The 26,542-nt window shown below is 38.1% G+C and overlaps 6 protein-coding genes across 7 annotated transcripts; 4 read left to right on the top strand and 2 right to left on the bottom strand.

Moving 5' to 3' along the window:
* Positions 1-1,699: 1,699 nt before the first annotated feature.
* LOC124351046 (opsin-2-like) lies at positions 1,700-6,637 on the bottom strand. The gene is made up of 4 exons (XM_046801804.1): positions 5,760-6,637; positions 3,999-4,129; positions 2,658-3,077; positions 1,700-2,582 (listed from the first exon to the last, which is right to left on the bottom strand). The coding sequence occupies exons 1-4, from the start codon at positions 6,137-6,139 to the stop codon at positions 1,777-1,779; spliced, it is 1,737 nt and encodes a 578-aa protein (XP_046657760.1). The 5' UTR covers positions 6,140-6,637; the 3' UTR covers positions 1,700-1,776.
* A 599-nt stretch (positions 6,638-7,236) lies between these two features.
* Positions 7,237-11,331, top strand: LOC124351054 (innexin unc-9-like). Of its 2 annotated transcripts, none has more exons than XM_046801813.1 (5): positions 7,237-7,375; positions 8,865-8,943; positions 9,055-9,890; positions 10,000-10,465; positions 10,524-11,331. In XM_046801813.1, exons 2-5 carry the CDS (start codon positions 8,869-8,871, stop codon positions 10,725-10,727), a joined length of 1,581 nt encoding a protein of 526 aa, XP_046657769.1. In that variant the 5' UTR covers positions 7,237-7,375; positions 8,865-8,868; the 3' UTR covers positions 10,728-11,331. The 2 variants fall into 2 exon arrangements, with proteins under 2 accessions (XP_046657769.1, XP_046657768.1); XM_046801812.1 differs by having other exon boundaries at positions 7,237-7,435.
* Positions 11,332-12,874: 1,543 nt separating this feature from the next.
* On the top strand, positions 12,875-14,607 carry LOC124351050 (H/ACA ribonucleoprotein complex non-core subunit NAF1-like). Its single transcript, XM_046801809.1, has 4 exons — positions 12,875-13,065; positions 13,127-13,263; positions 13,410-13,845; positions 13,909-14,607. The coding sequence occupies exons 1-4, from the start codon at positions 12,952-12,954 to the stop codon at positions 14,551-14,553; spliced, it is 1,332 nt and encodes a 443-aa protein (XP_046657765.1). The 5' UTR covers positions 12,875-12,951; the 3' UTR covers positions 14,554-14,607.
* An 802-nt stretch (positions 14,608-15,409) lies between these two features.
* Positions 15,410-18,025, top strand: LOC124351051 (NEDD4 family-interacting protein 1-like). Its single transcript, XM_046801810.1, has 5 exons — positions 15,410-15,607; positions 15,881-15,976; positions 16,048-16,339; positions 16,756-16,941; positions 16,998-18,025. The coding sequence occupies exons 1-5, from the start codon at positions 15,566-15,568 to the stop codon at positions 17,099-17,101; spliced, it is 720 nt and encodes a 239-aa protein (XP_046657766.1). The 5' UTR covers positions 15,410-15,565; the 3' UTR covers positions 17,102-18,025.
* Positions 18,026-18,143: 118 nt separating this feature from the next.
* On the bottom strand, positions 18,144-19,629 carry LOC124351052 (rab-like protein 2A). The gene is made up of 6 exons (XM_046801811.1): positions 19,161-19,629; positions 18,933-19,042; positions 18,724-18,802; positions 18,525-18,637; positions 18,333-18,430; positions 18,144-18,263 (listed from the first exon to the last, which is right to left on the bottom strand). The coding sequence occupies exons 1-6, from the start codon at positions 19,271-19,273 to the stop codon at positions 18,168-18,170; spliced, it is 609 nt and encodes a 202-aa protein (XP_046657767.1). The 5' UTR covers positions 19,274-19,629; the 3' UTR covers positions 18,144-18,167.
* Positions 19,630-25,344: 5,715 nt separating this feature from the next.
* Positions 25,345-26,274, top strand: LOC124348435 (signal recognition particle subunit SRP72-like). The gene is made up of 5 exons (XM_046798648.1): positions 25,345-25,430; positions 25,490-25,641; positions 25,700-25,837; positions 25,895-26,012; positions 26,083-26,274. The coding sequence occupies exons 2-5, from the start codon at positions 25,556-25,558 to the stop codon at positions 26,257-26,259; spliced, it is 519 nt and encodes a 172-aa protein (XP_046654604.1). The 5' UTR covers positions 25,345-25,430; positions 25,490-25,555; the 3' UTR covers positions 26,260-26,274.
* The last annotated feature ends 268 nt before the right edge of the window (positions 26,275-26,542 follow it).

Below are 26,542 nucleotides of genomic sequence, written 5' to 3'. Positions count from 1 at the left end.
TATTAACAATATCCCTTGTTTTCCAACTCGGACGTGGTATTTAAAAAAAACTTGGATGGGCGAATACACAACTGTAGTGCTCATCCATTTTCAGCTGTAACTTAATGCTACTTTTAAGCAGTCTGCAGTTTTAAAAAAACTATCGCTATCGCGTCATCGGCGATGAAAACGCGATTATCGATCGATACTCATTTTGAAACCTATCGCGCGATAATCGCTCGAACAAAAAAAATTTCATTTCCGATGACGATTTCATCGTACATCGCGGCGATATTAACAACCCTGTTCATGAGACAAAGTCATTGATCCACAACGTAGAAGTTTATTTACCACGCGCATCTGGTTAGGATTAAACCACAATCCTTCGTCGGTTAACAGCCAAATGCGCTAGCCAATTGCGACACCGATGCCTTACTTATAGATTACGACACCTACCCGAGGGAAGAAAGGAGAGAAGAGGAAAGTATGAAAAAAGGGGGGGGGGCCATACTTTCCTCTTCTCTCCTTTCTTCCCTCGGACTGATTCTCTGTGGATTCCGTCGCAAAAAAAGTAAACAACAGGGGAAAAAAAAATTTTTAAATACAAGAAATGTGATCTGGAATCACAAATTGCTACACGTACTAACCAAGATACGTGGCAATTACCTGCCACAAAAAAAAAATAAAAAAAATAACACACTGATTCACAAAATCCACTATCTATCGGGAAAAAACACTTTCAGCCCATACAGACAACGCAAAACATGCCGTAAACAACCAGAGAAAATGGCGGACATCGAAACAATTGACACTCGAAACCGCGAGGTGAATTGCCTCTATTTGAATATGACTCCCTGCAAACGTTCAGTAGATTCAACAGTCATGAGTTAAAGAGGTAAAGCTGTATGCGAAGTGCGAAGTATGCGAAGTGAATAAACCAAGATTTTATCAAACAAAAATGGTTTATCACTTATTTTATTTTACAAAAGGCGCGTAAAAAAGCGGCGTTGCCATGTAGGAAAATTGGTCGCAGGTGTCAAAATTGCGCTACACACCTGCATCTGGTTGTCATTTCGCACCAATTGAAGACTTCTGGTCTTTTACCATTAAACACTAAACAGAGATTTTTTGGCTCTATTTTATGGTATTTTTTGTTTCCACCGGACTCGATTTTGCATTTTCACTTATATTTAGTGCTACAATAGCCCGCCCCGCTTTGTCTGACTTTGACTGACCAATTGATGAAGGTCATATGACGTCAGAAAAATCCAACATCATGTGACCTACGCAGAGATAAGGAGATGGCTTACTGTGTAAAGTCCAGCAGTCGACATTTTGACCCCTCCCCCTCCTCAGAAGACGAATTCCGACGAATTCGACTGCGCTGCTCCTTCCGGCGAGCTCCGGAAGCTTTGCCTTACTTTGCGGTATGGGCGGTATCCCGGTATGGTTCAAATCCTGAAGGGGGAGAACTACTGGGAAATGCTAAATAGATATAAGATGCGAAAAAAGATGTCGAACATCTTTTTTGAGATTAGTGTATTAGTATTTTTTGGGGATTAGTATTAATCGTTTTTATATATCCAAAAGGCAAAAACCTGTCTTGCTAGGGAAGTGTGCAAATTTCGCTTCTCGAAGCTTACAATAAAATTCGTCGCTTTCCATCGAAAACTTGTTTCATGGGATTTCTCCCCAATTCCCAAATGATACATTCAGATTATTAAACTGTATTGTATATTGCAAGGATCGGAAATATGCCAATAGAGGAGAACGAACAACGAGGTACAAGATGAAATCCTAGTTATTGTCATACAATAATGCATCGTTGTTCTGAATATTTGTGCTGCATTCTTCTTTGGATTGTTCAAATGTATCACTTGATGAGATCGAATTACCAGATACATTAATCGGTGGATCCTTAAACAAATCCAAATATCGACCCAGACAAGGATTCTGTAGATTATCATTGTGCACTGAAATTACTTTGGTTTTATACAAATCGATGGATTCAGGAGCAATGACAGAGAAACATGTTTCATTGTAACTTAATCTTTCGTCCATGTAGCTGTTTCCTGTTTTATCAGTGCAGTTCTGGCATGCTGTTTGTAAGGAATTGTCCCCGCGATCTGAATGATCATTAAGGGGAACTAATTCCTGTGGTTGGATGTCCGATCCAGTTTGGTCATTTTTATTTGCCGAAAAATTTTTCGAATTATGATGATGTGCAACAGGCGATACAGAACCTTTGTCTGAATTTGAATTTTGGCGCCAAACTGGATCTTGTCGTCCGACAGAGATACCACCTCCGTTTAAAGTTACATCGTTGCCATTAGACGTGCCGGATGACATAAAACAGTACCAACGACGTAATATTTCTTTCTTTATCTTTGGGTGGGTCAATGTGTAGATTATAGGATTTACACAAGCAGAAAATTTTGCAAATAAAGCCGGGAACATTGTCATCCCTGGAGTGAGTCGTGTCTGGTTACCAGAGATTCCCAACAACGCCACAAATGCATAGGGTGTCCATGAAATCATCCACATCGCTACAAGCACCACGACAATTTTGGCGATTACCACCTCGATATTGCACTGACGCCATCCTGCATATTTATGTTGGATGATTATCAGGGGTCGTGCTGTATTTGTTGAACAAATATTAACGTAAGTTACATTACCTCTTTTACAATTTGTTATTGCAGCTTGTTGGTGATTGAGCTCTATTCTCGCTTTTCGGACGTACCAAACAATGGCAGTATAACATGTCGTTATAATGCAAAACGGAAACAACCAAGCCGCCAAAAAGAAAGCCAATATGAAGCTGCGAGTTTTTACATTGTTCGAGAGATAGTCAAAGCTGCAACTCGTCAGGTAACCTTCCGGAACATACTTGCCAATTCCAAACAAAGGTAACGAAGCAAATATTGCCGAGTATAACCATATGAAACATGTTGTTAAATAGGCTCTTGTACGAGTAGATTTTCTATTGACGTTTAACGGCTGGCTGATGACCAGATAACGATCGACGGCAACGGTGGCTAACGACATTATTGAAGTTGTTCCCGTCAAGCCACTCATAAAACCGTATATCTGACAACCTACAGAAATTAAATTTTAAAAAATATATATTAATTAAATATTTTAATATTATTTGCATGTCTTTATTAAATAACGTCCATTCATTCCGTTGCATGTCTTTCGTTATATAACGTCCTATATTATTTCCATTTTATTTCATTTTCTGTCAGGGTTCACAGTTCTGCCAAGAAGCTCGTGTTTTTCTTAACACATCATTTTCGTTTTCTTCTATATTTCATACGGGATTTTTAGCTAATAGTTGCACTGCAAATTCAATTATTTTATCAACAACGCGATTTAATAACTTTTTTTTCAATTTGGAAGTTATTTTCCTAAGACATTTGAAGGGAAAACGGAGTCTCCCCTGGACAGTACACGGGGGTCATATTAGACAGCTCATAGTTTTTTTTACAATTCTTTGATAAAATTAAGTTTCAGAATTGTGGACTTGAATGATTTTTCACTTGAAAGGTCATTTGATATTCAAAGTTCAGAATTCAGACATTTTTTAAAGCATGTGTTAAAAAAAATATGCGCTGTCGAATACGCGATTCTGCGCAGGACAGACCTAATCCGTATTTTTCCAGTCCCTTTCAGGATTCCTTTCCAAAAACTGCCTCCACCAAAATAGGGGTTATTTGAACGCTGTTAGTGGGAGATCGCTTGTAAATAAAAATAAATAAATAATTAAACTTTGTAAGCCTTTACAATTTTTTGAAAATCTTAGCTAGTCTCAGTTTGGTGGGTACCGGTACATTCTTCGATAGGCTCCATTATACTATACGCTGTGACTTACATTAAATTAAAACCTTCAGCTACTGCTGTTACTAACAGCAGTAGCTGTTAGTAAAAATCTCGTAGGTACTAACAGCCTGTTAGTACCTACGAGATTTTTTACGACGTTTGTAACTTTGTAAGTAACGCAATTTACCGCAATTTACCTTTAATCCCAAGGGCAGGTCCTTGAAGCAGAGAGTTGTAAAGGAAGATTGGCATTTTGATCAGCATAAAGAAATCACTGATTGCCAAATTCATGATGATGATGTTGGCCGGAGTTCGCAGATGTCTCGAACTGAAGTTCATGCAGATTTAAATTAAGCAATTAATTGAAGTTTATTCGTATCTGTCATTGCTTTTTATTTATTAGATTTACTGGACCACCAGAAGGCCATCACAAGCCCAAATAAAATTTAATCTTCGACCATATCTGTGTATTTATCGTGTTTAAATCGTTTGTATAATACCATTAGTATTTCTTTCGTGCACAAGGTGTAGCAATTTATTTCGTTAAGAGTGCTATTATGCTGTTACATCCTGAAGGACAAGTGCATCAATCGAGCTTCGATGGTAGACCCTTCATTGTGTCCCATAATTTATAACAAAAACATATGTTTTGATAACGGTAATCCCTTTAGAATCAAATTGCGATACCATATAAGAAGCCGAATAAGTGTATACCTTTTTATAGGAATAAGAATAAGTGGGTACAACTCACAAACTCAATCAATTCCAATAAACTGCTTCTATACCGTGTGTGCATCACTAGTCAACATGAAATAGTCTCGTCAGAAACAGATAGAGAAGTATCCAAAGAAAACTTATCATAAGAAATAACACACGACGACCCAATGTAATTACTGTGGCAGACGTGTGATGCATTCGATGAGCCTTTTTTGTCTCATTCCTTCCATCTGTTATAGTGGAGTAGGGCTTTATTTATGGAATTGCATATTCCTTTTGAAAATCTACACAGCCCACAGACCGCTCTATTTAATCTGCTGTGAATGATTTTGCGATATTAGATTATTTATTTTTGTATAACATTTGAATAGAGTAGCTCAACTACTATGATCGATATGCAACAAAACAGAATGGATTCAAATCAAAGAAAGCCTTTAACACTTGACGGGAAAAAATAGGCCGGTGCCTGGTAGACTAAATAACCTACAGTATATTAGGCTAAAGTTTTGGTATTCCAGAAGGGCGACAGCGTAGTTGTACTCTGTGCCCTGCCATATGTCACCACATGTAACCTGAGCCAGCATTTACGAGAAGGTTCAGCCGCAGCGGGTACTAGCAATTGGATCCCTACCGTGCTGGATACTGGTTGATCCGATTACTTCTAAATCTGAGAGCGACATATTCTCGGATTTAATGTCGTATAATAATTTTCAAATAGCAATGTGTGACTAACTAATAGTGCTGACTGTTAAGGAAGGACGACAACAAATAATCACTCCTTATACTTGCAGACTGCTGATGTTCTAATAGCTATTGACGAGACCCGACCAAAATGACGTAAAGGATTTATTTCGATGTTTCCTGATTGCCACTCAACAACCTTTGCTCGTCTAATGCCGAAATAATGATTTAGATGTTTGTACTGTACAAAGGAACTTTTAAAAGCTACAAAGGTCAATAGGATACCACAACTTCGGAAATCTGGTTGAACCTTGGAGTGTATCGCATAGCTATATTTGAATACAAAGCTCTGCAATGCTAATTTCATTAGTGTATAACTGTTATGAAGCGGAAAGATTTGCATAAAACAAAGAAAGCTGCAAACAAGATTTCCTAAAAAAATTTTATTTTTGTTTTTATAGGATTTGACGACTCTACTGTTTAGGATATTCACTTAAATTAAGTGATGGATAGCAGCCTTAAAAAATGACAAAACAAACTTAACAAATGTTGTACTGTACCTGGCAAATATGTAGATGACGATGATGTTGCTCAAACATCCGGTCAATAACATGAAAACGAAAATGCAAACCAATAGCAGATGGTTGACTAAAGGAGCTGGTTCAAATTGGAGCCAGTGGCAGTTGATGTCGAGAAAGTCGTCGTCTTCAAAGAATCCACACAATTTCCAACGCTCGATAATCGCTGAGTGCCGTAACTGATATTCTGCCAGCCACGGGCAATTCAGGTCATCCGTCACCACATCAGTGGAGCAGTTCGTTTGGTTGCACATGTTAATTGCATTCATTTTTTCTTTTCTTTTTTTTTTTTTTTGCCAAGTTTCTAGTTCTTGATGCTGCAGCCTCGAAAGGATAAAGCTATTTGATTCTGTTACTCTCATCCGCCCTTCCTATACTCGAGAAACCCTCATCCGGTCTTCTGAGAGCGTCATCGATGCGCAGAACCTTCGCCGCGCAACTTTCAGCATCTTAGTTTCATCCAGCCATCATGTTTTACTTGCAACCTTTCAATATGCACGTGTTGCTTAGATTGATTTTTAATATGATTGTATGCCAATTGATGTGAAAAGTGAAGCTGTATTATACCAATTCGATGACAGACGTCAGTAAAAAAAAAATATAGAAAAAAAAGTGTTAGAAAGTTATATTCCCCCCATTCTAATACGTAAGCTTTTTCGGACACTTACGATCTATCGCTTTAAAAAATAAAAATAAAAAATAAAAATAAAAATAACTAAAAAGGAAGACTATCAAAGACAATGCCAGCACGTTACAGTTGTACACTTATATTGTTGTAGCTAGTGTGGAGTATGCTTAGGCTATGTACACGCACTTTTTCTACTTACATTGGCTGGCAAAGCTATAAGTATATAATAACCACCCACCTACTCCCCTTATATACACCTTACTTTGGTGCACACCCAAATAGAATATTGTGTGTATTCTTATGGAAAAGTGAATCAAAATTAACTTAACCTATTTCTCCGTTTACAAATTATTGATATGTGCGCGTATAGTAAATAACTTTTTAAAAAGATCCGAATTTTGAGGTACGTCTACACGATAATTGAATGAGATCGATCTAAATTTCAATATTCCAATGTTTGATCTCTCGGGTAATTTATTTTTTATTTGTTTTCCTTTTTTTATTGTGATGTTGTGGACTCAAGCAGTATAGCTACGACAGACTAGGACGGCGCATTATTTAAGACGAGTTTTCCGAGTTTTCCTTTCGCTGACGCAAACTCACTGACTTATTGGTCCTGCTGTCCTCTGCTCATACGTTGCTGAGTAGACATGTATAGACCAATATCTAATATGCAAAGAGAGAAAGGTTAGGGAGAAGGAGAAGGAAAATAAACTAAGGGAAAAAAAAAAGAAAAAAAAAAGGAGAGCGAATCCATAGGAATTGTTTTGAGTTTTCTTGTCATTCCGTAGACAGCTGGCGCAGAAACGTTCGTTCTTGGCTGTCAAACCAATCGCGTGTCTCTTTGTCTCGCGTCCCGGTTCCCAGGGACACGACGGGTTTCTACTGGATTCAAAATTAGTGCAAATCATTAATTAGGATACGGACTACACTTGAACCGGTAGAGGTAATCAAGAGCGGCCAGCACCAGGTAATTTCCACTACAACTCATCAGAATCCACGTGTGCGCGTGGAAGAACGACAAACAATCGTGAGTAAATTAGAAAAAACCTAGATATGTTTTTCCTACCCCGTCGATATTCTGTTTCGTCGATATTGATTCGTATTCTTCGTGTCATAGGCACGGGGCATCACACACGTTCAGTGTCCTTATTTTTAATTCCGTATAATCTTGTCTATATTTTTTGTAGCTTATTGTCATTTCATCTTTCGTATAAATTATTGTGATGGCTCTTGTCGTGTTTCTTCGACATTAGTTTTGGGCGTCAGCTCGACATAGTGTTTTTCCAAGTCCATTTGGAAGGCCGCCTTATATAAGCTCTCTGGCTCAGTCAGTGGGTTATTCAGTAGCCCTTAGTACACCAGTCATAATCTACGGTGTGCGTCAGGCACGCGTGTTCGTAGGTAGACTGTATAGGAAACCCTCTTGCTTCAAAGTCCACTGCCGCCATCGTAAAAGTTGACATCCGTCCAATACGAGACGGAAAATTAAGATTGATGTGGCCTACCGATCTTCAGAAAATAAAAAAGTTTAAAAAATACTGGGGGTTTTTGAGGAGAGATGGCAAGCGTAAAGGACAACCTTAAAAAAGAGAAAAGGTGCGCGATCGTCTTTCTACCACTGCATACACAGGAAGCTTGAGAACAAAGTTGTTGGCACCTTTCCGAATCCACCCTCTTTTTTTTTCCTTTTAACTTTTTTTTCCCTTTTAAGAGCTTCTCGCATATAGCCTTTTCGGTTTCCCTTCTTGCGGTGGCGAACTGGTGGCATAACTGGTGTTGCGGATCGATTGTGTGAGCCTCCACGGGAATGTTTCGATTGACGTTGATACCTTGATGGGCATGATACATTGTGTAATACACCCACGCTCTTCCCTAAATGGACCGCAAGCGTAGGTTTAAAAGCATTTACGATAGGAATAAGACAGGTCGTTGCGGACGAACAAAAAACATCCCTGGGTGCTGGTCGAGTGCTGGTCTTATAAGAGAATATAATGTAGTGCATTCGGGAAGCCTGTCATGCCGTTTCTCCGTTCTATTAGAAATTCTATAAACCATTGTTGCTTTTAGAGAAAATTCTGCTCTTATATAAAACGATGACCATCCAGACAGCATTATTGTAGCTTTTTTCAGTAGGTTTTTCATTTCAGTACAAGTGTTACGTAACGTTCGAATGATTGCAAAGCGTGCTAGGTTTTTTCTGCATACATCTAACGTCCACCAGAAGGAAAAATATTGATCGATGTATATCGATTTACTGTATTGAGAGGAGCTGGAGAGGAAACCATTTTTAATAGTCAGCCGCTTTGTATTTCTTTCAACTTTACATTTTGATGTTATACTAAACAAAGCATCATCCATGTAAAATATCCTATACTAGCAGCAGTTCACCCCAATTAAAATAGACAGTGTATTGCTGTGTCACTCAATAACTTTCAACTTGGATTACATACACACAGGCAAATGTCTTTCCTATTTCACTTTGGCGATCTGCTATTGGATGGCAAAGACCCTGTTGACGACAGCGTAGACAAAATCGTAATCATGTTTTCTCTTTCTTGACACAACTACACCCCATCCGACGTAGCAAAAATATGATCAGGTTCTAAAACAAGATCAATATTCTTTGGTTCGATTCTCCGAATGCAGCATCGCCGTTGCACCATCGTCTTCCTACTGCTGCTGTCACTTCCACTCTTCACCAAGCAGTTCGCCGGCGAACCAATTGAGTGCTTCACGCCTACGTATTTCACCGAAGCGCAGTCACGCTACGTCAACTCCTATTGTTGGACTGTCTCCACTTTCTACATGGAGCAAAACCAACCGCAGCCCTCCCAACAGCCTCAACCGCCAAATTCAAATGGCGACAGCCTCGAAGCCAAACGGACAATTTACGAGAACGATTATGGAAATGGCCGAGTGCACTCGATCGATTACGTAGACGAATACGAAATTCCCATGACCGTCCAGCAGCAACAGTCGGGTCGGCGAGTGCAGGTCAAAGTCAGTTATTACCAATGGGCGCCCATGATTCTGTTAGCCAAAGCCATCACGTTTTACGTTCCCTTCGCCATCTGGAAATCTCTGGCTCGCCGGAGGGGGATTTCACTGCGCCAGTTGATGAAGCGCATCACTCGCTTAAGCCAGATCAGTCCGAGCCATCCCGATCGGTCTAATGTGTTGCACGAAATCCTGGAGCAAATCCAATTTCTTGTGCGAGGGCCTAATAGGTCAAAGCAGCAGTCGGGCACGGTCAATAATAAGCCGCAGCGCACAGTATCTCCAATCAAGCTGACAATGCAACAAAGCCAGCTGTTTATTACATTTCTCTTCATCAAGATCCTTTATTTGCTCAACGATCTACTTCAGTTCTACCTGCTGGTGACTTTCCTTGGCGACGATTACCTCACTCACGGCTGGGAAATCATCAGGCATTTGTGGACCAAGAGACAGTGGTGGTCCAGCCCGCGTTTCCCATTACAAACGTTAGTATACTGCTGTGGTCCTTTTTTCAATAGCAACAAATTAATATTGCATCAGACATTCAGACGTCATCATTTCATTTTGTGATTCATCCACAATTATTTGTTACAGGCTGTGCTCAGTCAGAGCTGCGCAGCAAGGATCTCTACGCTTGTACCAGTGCCACTGCGTTTTGCCGATTAATTTATTCAACGAGAAGATCTGCTCCATTTGGTGGTTCTACATCGTAGCCCTGTTGCCACTCACAATTACGAGTTTATTGATCTGGTGCTACAGGAACTGTTTGGCTTCTGTACGCGTAGAATTCGTTGAGCATTACCTATATCCCAACATCGACATGAGCAGCGATGAAGAAGATGACAGTCTCCGACTCAATTGCCGCTCATTCACAATTGATTACTTGGGCTGTGATGGGGTTTTCGTCCTGCGATTGATTGAGATCAATCACGGGAGCACCACTCTTAGGACAATCGTTCAGGAGCTTTACAAACGCAGTGGCTACCTACAAAACGTAACCAACAATCCTGAAAGCAGGCCGTCGACCCCGATTCCTACCATCGCCGTCGCTATACCTCAGGTAACAAACCAAAATATATATTCATTCATGGACAATGATTCATTGCTGACATCTATAGACACAGAGTTATTCGCCTAGAAGTTTGAGACTTCCGGAAGGCCAACCCAAAATCCATCCATCTAGTCCCGGCCCTCCTAGTCCTTCTACTGAGCCATTTTCTCGACGTCTGACTGTCCTCTCCTCAAAATCTGCGCCGTTTCCGCGAATGCGATCAAGACTTTCGTTGCAGAACCGCCCAACCCCCTCGACAAGTCCTGTTTGATCTGTCGTCTTTTATGTCGATTGTGATAAGTCAAAGTCGCGAATGGAGGACAGCATGCACCTTGTATTGACTATTGACGGAACCGTTTCTACCGATCCGAACTTCGTGTGGAACTCTTCTAGAGGGGAAAAAAGTTGAACAATCAAAGGCGGCTTCCATTCGGTCTCAGCAAGTTCTCGTGTAATTGCTCACATAACTTTTGTTCGCGTACGATATAGCACTGTGTATTGAAGTAACACATGACTTCTCTGACGAACTCTGAGTGCGTCGCTTATTTCTGTTTCCTTATTCTCATGAGGAGACGATGTTGCCCACTTTCTCAAATATAACATAGGTCATAATAACAAAGTTGAATTCACGTATTGATTTTGATCTTACCTGTCCTTTTGAAGTCAAAACGTCTTGCTTTCAATTTCATGCTTTTAATATTGTACGGAAAAATTTTATTAGAACTTTCCTGTAGAGATGCCCCACTGCTTTTCCCTCGATGGAGTTATTCTGTAAACGAACCCGAACTTCGGTTTGCCATCGGCCGTCGATATAGTTTGCCGTACAGCCAAGCGTACAGCACCGCGTTACAGGATTTGACCGGGGCTCAAGTTACTCGTGCCTGCCATAAACAAAGATGGGCTACTGCACGCTACTGCATTGTTGCTCATATTCTTAGTAAGCCTGGAGCGTCAGAACCATCCTTAATATCTTGTGATGAAGTTTACAGCAAACTGGTAATCATTACTGTGTAAGCAACGAAAACCAGACATATTGATTTTTCAGCCCAACCTTCAGGTTATTTATAGTTATTAATTATTATATTGACATTTGTAAAAGAGATCCGTATTTTTGGGCCACAGCAATACAAAGCCGGATCGATAATGTGGCCTTTGAACATCTCCTAGAGAAGGAAAACACGCAGGAGAAAACATGTGAAACGCGCTGCGTTTATAAATGTACATGAGACATGAAAACCAATCAAAATCGGTAAAATTATTAATGCATTTTTACAGTTTCCCAGACTATAATCATTCCCAGTCAACCAAGTATTCATTGTGTAATATGGCGAGTAGAAAATGTATTCAAAGATAATTGGAAACAAGGAAATAGTTGGTTTCGGTCTTTTACTTAGGATAGCATCTTAAATATCAATTATGTAAAGACGACGATTCCACAGAAATGCTTTCAGTCAAAAGGTACAATCAACTATCAAAGCATATAATAGTCTTCGGTCTTATAGTTATTGAACGACCAAAAGGTACCTAAAAGATTTTTGCAATATATCTGCACGGTCTTCACTCTAATAGTTATTTCAACGACCAAAGGAAACCTGAAAGGTTTTTTGAAATATATCTGCACGGTCTCATCTCTCATGTCTCATCTTTCCGCCTTGGCGGAAAGATGAAAAACGGAACTAATAGTGCTATTAGTTCCGCGTTGATCACATTCTAGCCTAATTTTATTGTCGTTTACCATGATAACTGTAACTCCGTATTATGAAATGAGAATCAAACTGATTGTATCTAGCTTCCTGGGTATAAAAATTAAAATATAAAATTTCTATTTTTGCATAAGAAATATACCCGTAGCTATGGAATCCTGTACGTGTGTAGCCACCTTATTCGGAGCCCTCTGGCTCATGACATTAATTCCTACTGAAAGCGTTCCCAAGTTAGACAAGTAGCCTACCCAGCAGCACTGCAACGGTGTACTGCGAAAAATAGTTGTTCTGTTCATTATTTTTTTTAGACGAAAACATACGAGACTCCAGAAAAAAAGGGAAAAGAACAAACAAAAAACAAAAAAACATTCGCATTTTGAAAATCTAAAGGTAAATTTAGTAGTGCAATAAGTAACAATAATACTTCCAATGGCAATCAGCTATAAATTGGTTTAAGTAGCACTAATGCTAATGACAAACAACTCAGTGAAGATGGTTTGACAAGATTAATTAATGAAAGCACTATCCATTATTAGGGACCTTGTTAAGAATAGTGGTTGTCGCGCCTTATTAATTTAAGCTACAAAAATAGGTTAACACAAAATAAACAGAGAAGTCTGTCAAACATTTTTAAAAACGGTGCTGACTACGTCGATAGTTTTAAATTTCGCCAACAGATGTCTGAGTTGTTAATACCAGACATGGAAAATTGGAAATCTAGCAGACGACATTGAAGAAGTTGGAAAAAGAAAAATTCAATCCACGTGTTTAGTTGATTTAGTAATTACTGACATGGAGTCTAAAAGTTTCGGACTGTCCCTTTTACAGTGCTATTCTGATGACGAAAACTCAAATACAGACGATAACAGTTCAATCCTGAATGTTTTGACGGAAAATCCCTCCACCGTATTAAAGATTTTCAGATTTTATACTTCTACAATTATTTATCAAACTTTTATATTTTTAGAGTGGTTCAGAACATGTTGCTAATTTTTCCAGTTTGGAGGCTGCCAACACAACTGAAAATGAAAAGAAAGATGTAAATACTAAGATTCTTGATGTACCATTGGGCTTGGAGAATCAATCTCATTCTCTTCATACCATGTAATAAGAATTCAAACATATTTTAAACTATAAATTTAACAGCATAACATACAGTCATAGTTGTAGACCCAGAAGGTAGTATGGGTGTTTGTTGAAAAGGATAGACAAGCAAGTTATCGATTAACCTTTTTAAAATGTACTTTTAGGCAGGAACCTGTTGTGGAGTTCCCTCTCAATTACAGAGTAATCAATCATAACAGTGATTCAGAAAGTGAATCTAGTAGTGATGAGAGTGCCCTAACTGTTCCAATCGATTTTGATTTGAATGTCAGCGTGGAAGAGAATGAAAGTAATGTTGGAACATCCAACAAGGGAGTTCCACCTAATAACAAATCAAAAATGCTTGAGGATTTGGGTATCCTTGACTTGGCACCTCTCGAGGACTTAAAAATCTCTGTTCCAGAAGAAGAATGCATACCAATTGGGGTTGTGCATAAAATAATTGACCCTTTGGTGATTGTTTCAGCCAAGAAAGGGTGTCCAGCTATAGATTTAGATTCTGTCTTATTCTTAGATCATGGCAAAACATTCTTGGGACAGGTCTTCGATGTATTTGGCCAAGTCAGCGAACCGATGTACATGGTGAGCCACATTTATTTTTCATCCAAAACAATACGCAAATTAATCTTTTAAATTCTTTTGCAGGTTAGATTCAATTCTTTACAACACATTATTGAACAAGGCATTCAGGTTGGAATGGAAGTTTATTTTGCTCCGCGGACCCGTCATACGGCCTTCGTTTTCGTTGATGCCCTTTTCAAGCAGAAAGGAAGCGACGCGTCATGGGAAAATGATCAAGAACCACCAGAAGGGTGCTTGGACTATTCAGACGATGAACAAGAGCGTCGAGCTAAAGCTGCACATCGACTGAAAAAGAATCCTCGCGGTAATGCCGAGGACGCCGGCAATACCGTGAATCCTTGCAAGAAACGACAGACAAAGTTCCATCGCTCTAGGGGCCAAGAGCAAGAGCACCTAATAGAGCAACCACAAGTGAATCCATTTTACATGCTTCCATCTTCAGGCTATCCACCATATAACCCACCTCCTAATTCCAGTTATTCAACTGTAGCCCCTAATTCAAATCTCGTTGCCCCCGTTATTTCAACGACAGAAGATTCGGCAATTCCCTCACCTTATGTTTATCCACCATGCATCCCAATCACTCAAAACCTTACTCTTTCCTTACCTTCTGGCGAAGCAGAAAATCACACGATCAAGTCCGAACCGAATAATCAAGTTTCGCTTCCACAACCTGATAGTTCCATTCAAAAACCGCCGATACTTTGATTTTATCGTTGAACAGTGAACGATAAAAAAATAAACAAAAACAACTTTCTATTACAGTTTTCTTTCACTTTTAACTGGAATATTTGAAATAAAAATAATCCGTAAGATTGGAGTCAAGGTATTGTTTTTTTTTCTTCCTGTGGGTATTTAATTTATTACTATTATATATTTTCTTTTTACCGTACAGTACAGTGTGTCTTTTTGCATACGGAGGGAAGTTAATTTTTTACCCTAATTGATGGCTTTCCGATTTTTTGAACTCAGTCTCTTCACTTACTAGTAGGCTCACTTGTGGCTTACTTGTGACGTAAATCGGTAAATGTATTTTCGTCATAATTGATTTTTTAGTTTTTCGTTTCTGATACAGTTTTTCATTATTTGAATACTAATCTGAGCTTAAATAAGAACAAAGTGCGACGTGGGGTGGCGGGGCGAACGGGAGTCACACAATCACACCATTAGATACGCGAGCGCCGTCCAGCTGTTAGTAAGCGGTCAGCCTATCATCATGTTCATGCCGTAACTGATGACTTTTTTAAAAGATCAAATATCTTTTCCTTTTTAAAAATTATTGTAAGATCTATTGATTGAAGTACTATATTTTCCGTATTTTTGTCTAAATTCATGAATCATTTTATCCCTAAGTCGTAACCCAAAGGGGATGACACTAGGCTATGCCAGCATGTATGTGTGTATGCGCAAAGTAAAAAAGAAATAATAAAATTTATGTTTTTTGTTTTACATTATTATTTTTTTCTTATTTTTTTTTCTTATTTATTTATTTTTTATTTTATTGCTTGGAAGTTCAAACGTATGTTTCTCATATTTGTCCGTAGATGGCTACGAGTCCAATGGCGCCTTGTCCTGAGGGGGTATTAGCAAACTTTCTCGCTGAGTCTGTCTGGTTGAGTGTAGAACACGTCGAAAAAATTTAGGTCTCCATCATAGAAACTAACAAAGTGTATCAACTCCTTATTAAAGTGAATAACTGCTATTAGTGTCCTAGAAGATTATGGATCGAAATATGTCTGTCCCCACTTCAAATTCTTCTCAAGTAAGGATAGTTATTGGTTTTATTAGAAGTTATGCGTCTGTTATTCATTGTATATGTGTGTTGACTATCTACGGACGCAATCATTAATATATGATATCAATGTTCGATAGACCATTGCAGATTGATTATTCAATGCATTATCAATGTAGACTCTATGTATTAAAGTTTTCATACCTTGCGTTTGTGATCCTCTGAATCACTTGATTTCATCACAAAAGCTGTGTTATTGATGTTTATTGTTTTATTATATAAATCTATAACTTGTGTTAAAAGGGTGCTGATGGGACTGCTGAAGTTATTGAACCACTTCTTCCACCATCTGATGATCCACCACCACCTTTCACACTGACAGTTGCAAATGAAGGATTGGTAGATTTTAACTTTAACCTAAATTGTTCAACAGACTAGTATCTGAACTCTGAACTTGATCTTTGTCATAGGTGCAAGTACTAAGTGGCGCTGGTCCTTACAAAACTGAAGATATGGAACCACCATCTTATGATGTGGCAATCAAACTGCCTACTTATGAAGAGGCTCAACAGGAGAAAATGATTGCTGAACAGCAACATCGCTATCCACATTCTGTGGATCCACGTTGTGTACCCACTGGCTCTGGAAATTACAACTTCATGTCACCATTTTCTCATCCTGTGGGTGCTGAATCCCAGTTTGATTCTAATACTGCTGAGCTTGCTCTGGGAACTGATGTTTACTTCTTTGCATCATTTTTAAGTAAGTGGACTAAAGACATTCTCCCAACCCTTTTTTATATATATTTTATTTATCATTTACTTGCATGTTAAATCTAGTAAGTGTATGTGTCTGGTGGAAGCCCTGATAAAGGGGAATTCTTTGTATCTTTTATTTGATCAAATGCTTTTGTAGATATTGATTATTATAAGATAACAAGTCTGGCCTTTGTAATATTAGTGTGATTACTGTGATAACAATGGCATAACAGAACTACTATTGATGTAATCTTGAAAGGGCAGTGTTTGGTTTTTACTTATGCTTGGAATTCAAGTTTCTTAATACTGTTTCCACTGACTATTGTAATGAAATTTTTGCAACATTCTTAGCAATCTATAAGTGTTCGCATGCAGTAAAAAAATCATTATAACGATTAATATTGATATATTTTTCTGTAGTTGCATTTCTTTTCAACTGGATTGGATTTCTTTTGCTAATGTGTGCTTGTCACACTGTTGCTGGACGTTATGGTGCGCTTGCTGGATTTGGACTGTCTCTAGCCAAATGGACTTTGATTGTCAAACATTCCACGGACTTGGCGTCCAATGACAACAATTGGCTGTGGTGGCTAATTATGGCTTTTGGTGAGTAAATCTTTCAAATGAAGTCATCGTTATCCGCTATAACGTTCATTTTTCAGGTGTTCTGATCTGCGTACGGGCTGTTATTCAATACTTGTGTATCAAGAGAGAATGGCATCGTCTTTCACGTGCTGCCCAGGAACGTGTCGTTTTTTTTTACTAACTAAAATAAGACAGCCGAAATCTCAACAATATTTAGAAGCCGGGCGATGGAGATTCGTGCGTTTCCACCAGATTTTCATCGTCTTCAATGTCAATGGGCATCAACCGGTTTGATTTCTTTTTCACATCGCAAATTCAAATACGCAAAATTTTTTAATAATTTGTTTCTACCAACATGAGTTTTTCGATCGCCGTGCCGACTCGTATATATATATATAGTTAGCCAGTATTAGTTAGGCGGGTCATGAATTTTTCAATCTTGTTTAAAAAAAAAAGTTTCATTCAACAGGCGATCGTATTGAATCCTACATGTTCGAATTTGTCGATAATGTCCACCGCTGTGTGGCTTCTGTTCAATCTTCAAACATCGCAGAATTTTCACAATCGTGACTGACGTAATTGAAGCCAACAGCGTTTTATTTGTGATTTTACCTTATCATTCAATTTGTAGTTCGACTATGGGCCAGTCAACTAAGACTGGGCCGTTTTGTTTTTTGGTGTCGTAACAATATATTGTTGTGGATAAAATTCGGAACAAAATTTGCGAATGTGTGGTTGTCATTGCTTTCATCACCTGATTTGCACGCCGTTGGTTGTTACACTTCAATACTTTCTTAAAATTGTATTTAAGAAACAATAGTGCTTGAGCTGCATTAGTAGCCAGTACTGTTTAGTTTAACTCCCACTCTTATGGATTGCATTGGATTTTCTTCGCTTATCACTCATTAGCACATTTAAGATCTTGTATTAATATTCTTCACCCTGGAAATAACGTGCTGAATGTTGGAAAACACGTTTTTTTTTTATGTTTTGATAAGTGGAAAATAGGTTTTAAGTTCGCTATATGAATATATACACTACACAACATGGAGCTTGATAGTGGAACAGAAGTTTATTGGCTGACAAAATATACGAATTCAATTGAGTCGACTAACAACTGGTTGAATATTTCACAAGTAAAGCAAAGGTTGTTTCTCACTTGAAAAAATCAAGAAAATATTAATAGAAAAAAATTGTTTCCTATTAACTATGGCAAACCGTACTGGGCATATCAACTGATTTCACCTTTACTTTAACGCTTCAAGCTCGTCCATAATTTGATCACTTAAGTCCGTTGGATTGATACGATATGTGACTGCTGCATTAATTGCATCATTGAAAAGCTAGAAACATTAAAAATTAATTTTCTCTCTTATAGATTTTTAACGAATGGTTCTTCTGTAAATTAATACCTTTACAACATTTGTGCCATCAGACGCAGAAACGTAATAGAATGGCAATCGGTGTTTTGTCGGGAATGCGAAACTCTTGTGTGTGGCTTCAAAATTTTCTTTGATTAACAACAAAAAACCATTAGACAGTCATGTTTACCACTTTATATATATAATTGTATAAATGTAATAAAATAGGACATTTATAATCACCATCAATCTTGTTGGCCGCACAGAAACAGGGAATTTCAGGTCTATATTGACGCAGTTCATCGTACCACTTCTTTAAATTTTTATATGTGATCTTCCTAACCGTATCAAAAATTCTAAAAAAAGCAAACGTAGTACAAGAAAGTTGCATAAACTACAGTTGACCTCGATGACCCACATAACTCGGATAGGAAATACTTACAGAATTGCACAATTAGCTTGGTGATAGTAGGAAGGATGCAAAGATTCGAAACGTTCTTGGCCAGCAGTGTCCCAAAAATCTTAAGTTTTGTAGGAAATATTTACATTAAGGTTGAAAAACCGAGTAATAATTCAAAATAGAAGTTTTTAAAATGTTCGTCTCAAAAAAAAACAAACATAAATAATTAAACAAACAATGAAAAGACTAACCGACTGATACAGATTTTTCCTGAATTTGAGTTTTATACCGGAACAGGGTTAAAGCATACGTTGACAACTGATGCGGTTTATAATCATCTAATAAAAACCGCTCAATCAATCTACAAATGGAGAAATTGCAAAACGTGCGTTAAATTGTGATTTTACAGTAATAAGCAACAACAAAAAAGAAAAAAATTTACTTCAAGGTGTAAATATAACGAAATCAACGATCCATACTTTGATTTTCCTACGGCGCTATCTCCAAGAAGAATTATTTTTACCGCCAAATCATTTGATTTACCAGTGGCTTCATAATCTATACCAATGTTGCTATCACACATGACTTCCATCGCGAATACAAATTGTTAATCCAAACCAACGATTTTGAAAAAACTTTTCCTGTGTTTACTTTCCACATTGCCATAGCAACATGTCCTTTAACAATAGCGCCAAACCGTTTTCCGTGTAAAAGAAGGAAATGTCTTGCGGCTGTGCGCGTCATTCCGATCATTCATTAACAATAATTATTTTTTTCCTGGAGCTAGCATTTGCTACATTGCAGACGTTTTTTTAAATATAAATTGATTAAATGAAAAGACGAGCAATTGGGGTCGTTACTGTAGTAGTAGGCCTTGTCGAGTGGCAAAATAATTCAACTGCGATTTCCATACATTTAATCCCACTAGATTGAGGGAGTTTTTTTTATGTATTACACTATGAGAAGTCTCATGTACATGTGTACTAAATAATATGATTGGGACTGAGAGACAAGTTTACGCATTTTAAATGTATGGGCACAACTTATCTTACAATCTTTCTTGGCTATCTATAGGCATTTTGAACTTCCGATGAAATGCAAAGGGAAACAGACTTTGACTTATAAAGTCCACTCACAGACTAACTGAAGTTCTTGAATTTCACGATCAAAATCATTACTGGCATGATGTTTTAGTCAGAAACCATAGGCCTAAATTGCCTTAAACTTAAAGTGGCATTTATATCAGTAATAAAAAGACTTACCTAAATCCTGAGAAAGAGACACTTTCAGGATATGAAGTCACTCGACAATTTTTTACCTGAGGATCTTAAACCTTTGGGAATTGCTTTCGTTTAAGCATGGGTTTATACGATTTACTCATTTCGCTTTCAAGCCTGTGACTTCATTTATCTTCATTTCTTATTTATGCTCATTATTCGTGGTTTTTATCTTCATCTCACGACTCACATCCTCACTGTTCGTTCGTTGATATTTGATTCCCTTTAATCCTCAGTTTACACCATAACATTTTGTATTTCTATTGGTGCGGATCGTACATTGTGGAAGGGGGGAGAAATGTTGTAATGTCTACCACCAGAATGCTACAGATGCTCCACTCCCATGTAGATATCCCGACCCGACTCAGCAATATACAACAGTCACGACAGACACACTCAGAGTCTCAGACATTATACAACATAGTCCTTTCGTAATCTATCAATATTTCAGCCACCTTCAACCAAAAAATTTGAATTATAAATTAAATTGGGGCTATGTTAATGACAAATTAAATTGCCTACCGTTGAAGCTGTTTTGGCAAATCGAAAAACACCAATTGAGCAATCTTGGATCTCCTTGTTGTAAGCCTAATAGGCACCCAATGAATCACCTATTAAAGCTACTCAGACTGTCTTGAAAATTCCTTTCTTATGCATTATCATACAGTTTGCAACGTTCAGTTAATAAGCAACAAACATTGTTCTTTGGTAGATGGTTGTGTTACTGCTGTCAATTCTCATCAGTGTGCCCTCACAAAAATATAATATACAACAACTAGTGGATACGAAACAAGTAAGATCCAATTTTGTTTCGGTACTTTTCTGGAGCTGGAGGAGATAATGGCAACTAGCGCAGCTTTCTACGACCCACAAAACCAAATTTCTAATGTTTGTTGCATGTTTCCTACAGAATTGTTTTTCGAATCGTTGGTGAAAGCCGAAAGCCCGAAAGGCGAGGCCGTATAAAAATGGAGCTAATAATTAAATAATAACATTTATTCCTAACACTAACCGCGAGTTTTTTTTTAATCTAGAACTATTGGGTGTAAAAAATGAAAAAAAGTCATTGAGCCATTTGAGGAAAGAAAAAAAAAAACCCGACGAAAATCCCTACGCATTTCTATTTTTTTGTGATATTTTTTAAGTAGGCCTATTTTGGTATAAAGGGAATAAATATAAAAGAACACACGTCTAATTGAAACTTCGTCTAATTGAGTGCATTGATTGGGCAAGGGATAAAACAAAAGAAGATTGCATCTATTCCGATAGAAGAGAAATAAAGTCTAAGAGTTTCAGATGTGTAAGAGAAGCGGACGGGGTTTTACGTGGCTGGATTTTGTGGGTGGAAAAATAAAAAATGTAATATTTAAAAAAAAAAGATGGACACGTTTGTTCGTCAGCCCTCAATGCCTTCTCGGTTTGCTACCGATCCAAACGAGCCCGTCGGCGTCAACGTGTCGGCGACGGCGGGTGGCCGCCAAGGACTTTTCTCAGCGTTGGCTCCGGCTGGCACTCCCGTGGATCGCACTCCATCATTCCGCCCTTGCCGCATCTAAACCACGTCGATAAATAAATAAATAAACAATTTTTCCGATCGTTCATTTTTTTTCTGACCAAACCAAACTGGAATCCGATTGACTTACCGGCACTCGAGGCCAGGGGCCGGAAGCGGGTCCGACGAGTTCACCATACCGGTAGAAATCGCCCTCTGATTTCGCATCCCTCCACTTCGACTTGATCGCCATCCTGGACGGAATCACTGAACTCGACGTTGAATCCTTGCGGAATGCTGGCCAGTCTGTGTGTGGGGCTATAACCGCTATATGAGGTGTCCTATGTCAAAGACTGTGTGGAGTAACATAATTTAAAAAAATGCCATTTAAAGAAAAAGCAAGGTAAACTACTACTAAAAAGGTAACAACTAAAAAAGAAAAATAAACCAAAAAGCGTCTCGAAAAAGGAATAACTGAAGGAAAATCTGAGCTTGCAACGCGCATACAAGTGCGTAACAATAATTTTTGTAGTTTTGGCAAAATTTTTCCATTTATGTTTCAAAATTTTTTGGGCGATGGTAAAGTAGCAAAAATAGCATTCCAAAATAGAGCATAATTTTTGTTTAATGAATTTATCTCGTCTTTTTTATATGTGTTAACACTATTCTTTTCGAATTTTTAAATTACCAAGAAAAACCCCGCGACTTTTTGCGGATAAATCGAGGACTGGACTCGCTTAGTGGTGCTTCTTTCGGTATCGAAAAGCGCTTAGACTCTTTGACGTAATATTTTACAATTTTCATTATTATTCAACGCAAAAATTACTATTAAAAAAAATACTCATTTGATAACAATTTTCAGTGGTCTAGGAATCGACAGTCAGAAGAAAAACCTGGATGAAATTGATAGGTCGAATTTTGGAACATTCGCCAAGAGGAACCTCGACGAAATCGATCGCAGTGATTTTAGTCGCTTTGTCAAGAAGAGAGAAACCATGGAAGCGGAAAGTTCTCAACAGCAGCACTAAACAGAATAATTCATAATTTGAGTGAAGTCCAATATGGATAGATAAATAGATGTAAGCCGCTTTAACATTCAACAAAAGGGTGGCTGCAGGCCTACCACACACAAGTCACTCGGCCAGTTCGTCGCGTACGTACTTGAATTAAAATTGAAAATATCAAGAAAACATTGCCCTTTGTCAAGGATAATAAGACGAACCACTTAAATATTAATGATTTGGAAAAGAATTCACACAGCATACCCGTGGCCAAAAATTTAAAAATTACGTGTATTGAAGTTACTTGAGGTAAAAAAGAAAGAGAAGTATAAAAACCGTAAAAAAGAAGAATAAACAACTCGAGGCAGTTTCACGTTTCAAAAACAATTATTAAAGTATAAAAATGGCTTGGCTCGTGTTGTAGCATCTAGCGCTGACCGCTAGATGTCGCGCCCCCTAGAGTGGGCATATCCCCGCTATGCAGAGCCGAGAGCCCCAATACATCAGTCTTAGACACGCACTTGTCTTTATAACACCTCGGACTTGGGAGCTAAAAGGAAAGGAATTGGTTCTCTCCCGCTGTGTTCCATCAACGGCTAGCGAGATTCATTCCTGATCGGATTCAACTGAAAAACGAATAAATTTATGAAGGATAAAAATAAATAAATAAGTAAATACGCGTTGGGCGTTCCCGTTCTGCGCCTCGGGCACATCCCATCCCTTGTCCTCCTTACGAGGAGGTGATTCTCCAGACTTGTAGAGCTACTGAAGGTAGTCTGACAATACTCACACATGAATGAACTAGAAAATTTGTTTTAAGAAATTACAATTGTTTGACAAATTAAATGTAATATTAAATTATAATTACTTTGGGTGGAACTCTTCATTCTGCTATTTCTTATCATGTTTCGTTGTAAAATTTAAATCGTATTTTTTGCATATAACTCCTTTTTGGGATGTGAGCTTCGTCAAATAATGGCGTTCAACATCGGTCTGGGACGACGATTTGTAAGAACACGAGGGACAAGCTATTTTTTTATCTTTTGGTTGGGTTGTAGTAGTTTTATTTAGATTTGAGTCTTTTGGTCGGAGTGTAGTAGGCCTATTTAGATTTGAGTGTTTAGTACCATGTTATTTTCTTTTGTTATTTGTTCCGCCATTTCAAGTTCAAGTACTAGATCGGCAGCGTATTGAAACAAATTATTTTTGGCCATATCCCGCGATATGCACGCAGTGTTTGCTGCCCCATTGACATGGGAATACTCAGAAAACAAAACGGGTAAATAAAAAAACGAATGCCCGACACACGTTCTGGCTGGCAGCCGTTCACCTTCATAGACGACTGTGAGGCGATGAGCGATTCGTCGACTAAGATTTTGTTGCGCCCTTTCTGTGGCATGTTAAGGCGATGACCGACACCTAGGTTTACCAGACAAAGAGCGGGCAGTTATCTCACTTACACCAGTCCACGTCACGTTTGGGCAGTTTGCGACGACGTAAACCTGTTCGAAAAGGCAAAATGTAACTTTAGACTCTACTAATTCAGCGGCTTCTAAGTAAGCGGAGACTGCTGGCCGAACACCATTCCAAACACACACATTCCATACCGCAGAATGTTTCCCAATATAGCGTCCCGCAACTCAGCGACCAAGACGTTGGTTTCATAGTTTACTGTCGAACCCTTGGATGAATTTAATGCGCGACAAAAGAAAAAAAGGACTTCTCAGAAATGCCTCGTTGAAAAACCTCCCGGATGAATTGTTCCTAAAATGCAGATTAGAGAAAAATTTAACTCTTTTTTCTTCCATTCCATTCCATGCCTTTTCTTTCTAATGTTCATGATAATGGTCAAGCGTCCTCCTATCTTGCCCATGCTCTTACACCAACAGACATTTTACCTAGAATAAAGGCTCTGGTAACAGGTAGTGTACCAGGATTTGCTGATGTCTCTTGAGTGCGAGTAGCTTATTTGTGGAAGAAGAACACCAACCGTAGAGGTTTTTTTTTCAAAGATTGCAATTTATTGTAAAGTGTTACATGCTTTAAGAAAGTGGAAAATGTATGAAAGTAGATTAGTGTCAACATCACTTGTTAAAACTTCCTCTTCTTGGCTGGTGTCTTCTTGCCCGGGGTTTGATCAATTTCCTTCGGCTCCCAGAAGTATATCTTGCTAAGATTATCCTAAATTAAAATATTGTAATTAACTATCCTGTTGAGTTAGGTTGTGCTTTAATGCACAAATTAAATAGTTGACTTACATATTCAACATCCAGAGCGAGCTCTTCAAAGGTTGAAACCAATTCCCCGCTTTCAGTCAGAGTTCCATCATGCGAATAGTGTCCTCTGAATTCAAGTTCAATGATTCTGGTGCGCGAAGTGCTGATGACATCAATTTTTTTTGTAATCAGTGTTTAGTTCTGGATCAAGAAGCCGGCGACGGTAAATTTCGTTCAATTCGGGATTCGTTGGGCCAAACTTGTCATCCCACCCGTGATCTTCCAAAACAAGGTCCAACACCTAAAATAAATCAGGTTAATCATAATTTTATTATGCTTATTTGAAACCTATGTACCTGTATGTAGTTTTCTAATTGATGAATGATATCACAGCGGAAAGAGTGAGATGGGGAGTCCTTCATGTCAAGTAAACCCAACATTTCTCGGTCGGCTCCTTGTTGTTCCAGTAATCGTAATTTGTTGCGTATTTTGAACAAAACAGCAACACGAGATTGCGGGTTTGACTCGACAAATTTTTCAATTGTTAGCCACTGTTGTAACAAAAGTACCATTTTAAATTTCGTGACGACTTTGATGGACTTAGTATGCAGTTAGATTCAGTACAGCTAGGGGGGCAGGCAACATCAGCAGACGACAACAATATCAGGAAATTCGGAAAAACCCAACAGATGGCGTGCATATTGTAAACATTTTCAAGATGATTGTGTTCGAAATCGTTTGGACAGTAATTTATTAGAATCTTGTAATGCGCATGTTCCATATTCTAATGTAAACATGTTCTAATATAAATGTTTTAATTAGGTTAATTGACACCTCCAGCCGGCAGAGCATAGTATTGCCCGATCAAGGAATCACATCGAACACTTGATGCCTTTTTGCTTTCCAGCGACTTCAAAACTCTTCGTCCACAATAATGGATTGTCTACAATCAACAAGAATGCTGTTCTTTCAGAGTAATTTTATTGATATTTGATTATCTTTTCATTAGTAACAATCATGTTGTAACTTTAGCTCTATGACATTTGAGAAAGCCTACTGCCTGTATCGCTTAAACAGAACTCAGGAATCATTTGCTGTGCTTAGCAAGGAGAACAATCCTGAAGCGAAGCATAAGGAACTGAAAGCTCAGGTTTTGTACCGCATGGAAAGGTATTTTAAGTGATTTTATTCATCAGTTTAAACATTTATAATAATAATAAATTTTAGGTTTGTGGAATGTCTTGAATTGTACAAAGATTTAATCAAGAACACTCAGGACGACTATGAGGCAGAACGTGAAACAAACTTGTCTGCAGTTGTAGCTTCTCTTAGTCTTGAAGGAACAGTAAGATATCACTGATTTTTTTTTCTATTAAGTAATTTCAGATTTTTAATGTAATTTTGTTATCAAATAGAAAACAAGCCTACCCATGTCAAGAGATGACAGCTACGAGTTATCTTACAACGAATCTATTCGTTTGCTTGGTGAAGGTAAAAACGCTGAAGCTGAGGCCCAGTTACGCAAAGCTGAAACTCTTTGTAGAAAAAGCCTAGAAGAAGAAATTGAAGATGAATTAGCTCTTATACGGTAGGCATTTGATGGAATTTACTTTTACAGTCAGTTTCATTATGATCTTTTTGAATTTTAGAGTTAAGTTTTTTTTCTTTGTGAGATTGCAATTTATTTGTAAAACGTTACATGCGTTTTGAAAGTGGAATATGTAGCTTGCGGGGAATTAGATTTGGCGTCAACATCAAACATCACTTGGTGGATAACTTCCTCTTCTTGGATGGTGTCTTGTAGCCCGGGGTTTCATTAATTTTTCTTTGGTTCCCAAGTATTAATCTTGCTAATATCATTCTGAATAAAAATAT

The sequence above is a fragment of the Daphnia pulicaria genome, chromosome 7, assembly GCF_021234035.1.
Source record: "Daphnia pulicaria isolate SC F1-1A chromosome 7, SC_F0-13Bv2, whole genome shotgun sequence".
In the NCBI taxonomy this organism is placed as follows: Eukaryota; Metazoa; Arthropoda; class Branchiopoda; order Diplostraca; family Daphniidae; genus Daphnia; species Daphnia pulicaria.
The sequence above is the reverse complement of the archived record's forward strand: the minus strand, read 5'-3'. Positions and strand labels throughout refer to the sequence as shown.

Bases quoted from the DNA above. Each gene is read 5' to 3' on its own strand.
- LOC124351046 (XM_046801804.1), bottom strand. From the start codon at position 6,139: ATGAGAGTAACAGAATCAAATAGCTTTATCCTTTCGAGGCTGCAGCAT. The intron at 4,130-5,759 runs GTACAGTACAAC...CATGAACTTCAG, and splicing joins GTCATCTACATATTTGCCAG to TTCGAGACATCTGCGAACTC. The intron at 3,078-3,998 runs GTAAATTGCGGT...TAATTTCTGTAG, and splicing joins ACCTGCCCTTGGGATTAAAG to GTTGTCAGATATACGGTTTT.
- LOC124351054 (XM_046801813.1), top strand. From the start codon at position 8,869: ATGTCTTTCCTATTTCACTTTGGCGATCTGCTATTGGATGGCAAAGAC. The intron at 8,944-9,054 runs GTAATCATGTTT...CTCCGAATGCAG, and splicing joins ACGACAGCGTAGACAAAATC to CATCGCCGTTGCACCATCGT. The intron at 9,891-9,999 runs GTTAGTATACTG...TATTTGTTACAG, and splicing joins CCGCGTTTCCCATTACAAAC to GCTGTGCTCAGTCAGAGCTG.
- LOC124351050 (XM_046801809.1), top strand. From the start codon at position 12,952: ATGGAGTCTAAAAGTTTCGGACTGTCCCTTTTACAGTGCTATTCTGAT. The intron at 13,066-13,126 runs GTATTAAAGATT...TTATATTTTTAG, and splicing joins TGACGGAAAATCCCTCCACC to AGTGGTTCAGAACATGTTGC. The intron at 13,264-13,409 runs GTAATAAGAATT...ATGTACTTTTAG, and splicing joins TCTCATTCTCTTCATACCAT to GCAGGAACCTGTTGTGGAGT.
- LOC124351051 (XM_046801810.1), top strand. From the start codon at position 15,566: ATGGATCGAAATATGTCTGTCCCCACTTCAAATTCTTCTCAA. The intron at 15,977-16,047 runs GTAGATTTTAAC...TCTTTGTCATAG, and splicing joins CAGTTGCAAATGAAGGATTG to GTGCAAGTACTAAGTGGCGC. The intron at 16,340-16,755 runs GTAAGTGGACTA...ATTTTTCTGTAG, and splicing joins CTTCTTTGCATCATTTTTAA to TTGCATTTCTTTTCAACTGG.
- LOC124351052 (XM_046801811.1), bottom strand. From the start codon at position 19,273: ATGGAAGTCATGTGTGATAGCAACATTGGTATAGATTATGAAGCCACT. The intron at 18,638-18,723 runs GTAAGTATTTCC...TGCTTTTTTTAG, and splicing joins CAAGCTAATTGTGCAATTCT to AATTTTTGATACGGTTAGGA. The intron at 18,264-18,332 runs GTATTAATTTAC...TAATGTTTCTAG, and splicing joins ATGGCACAAATGTTGTAAAG to CTTTTCAATGATGCAATTAA.
- LOC124348435 (XM_046798648.1), top strand. From the start codon at position 25,556: ATGCCTTTTTGCTTTCCAGCGACTTCAAAACTCTTCGTCCACAATAAT. The intron at 25,838-25,894 runs GTATTTTAAGTG...AATAAATTTTAG, and splicing joins GTTTTGTACCGCATGGAAAG to GTTTGTGGAATGTCTTGAAT. The intron at 26,013-26,082 runs GTAAGATATCAC...GTTATCAAATAG, and splicing joins CTCTTAGTCTTGAAGGAACA to AAAACAAGCCTACCCATGTC.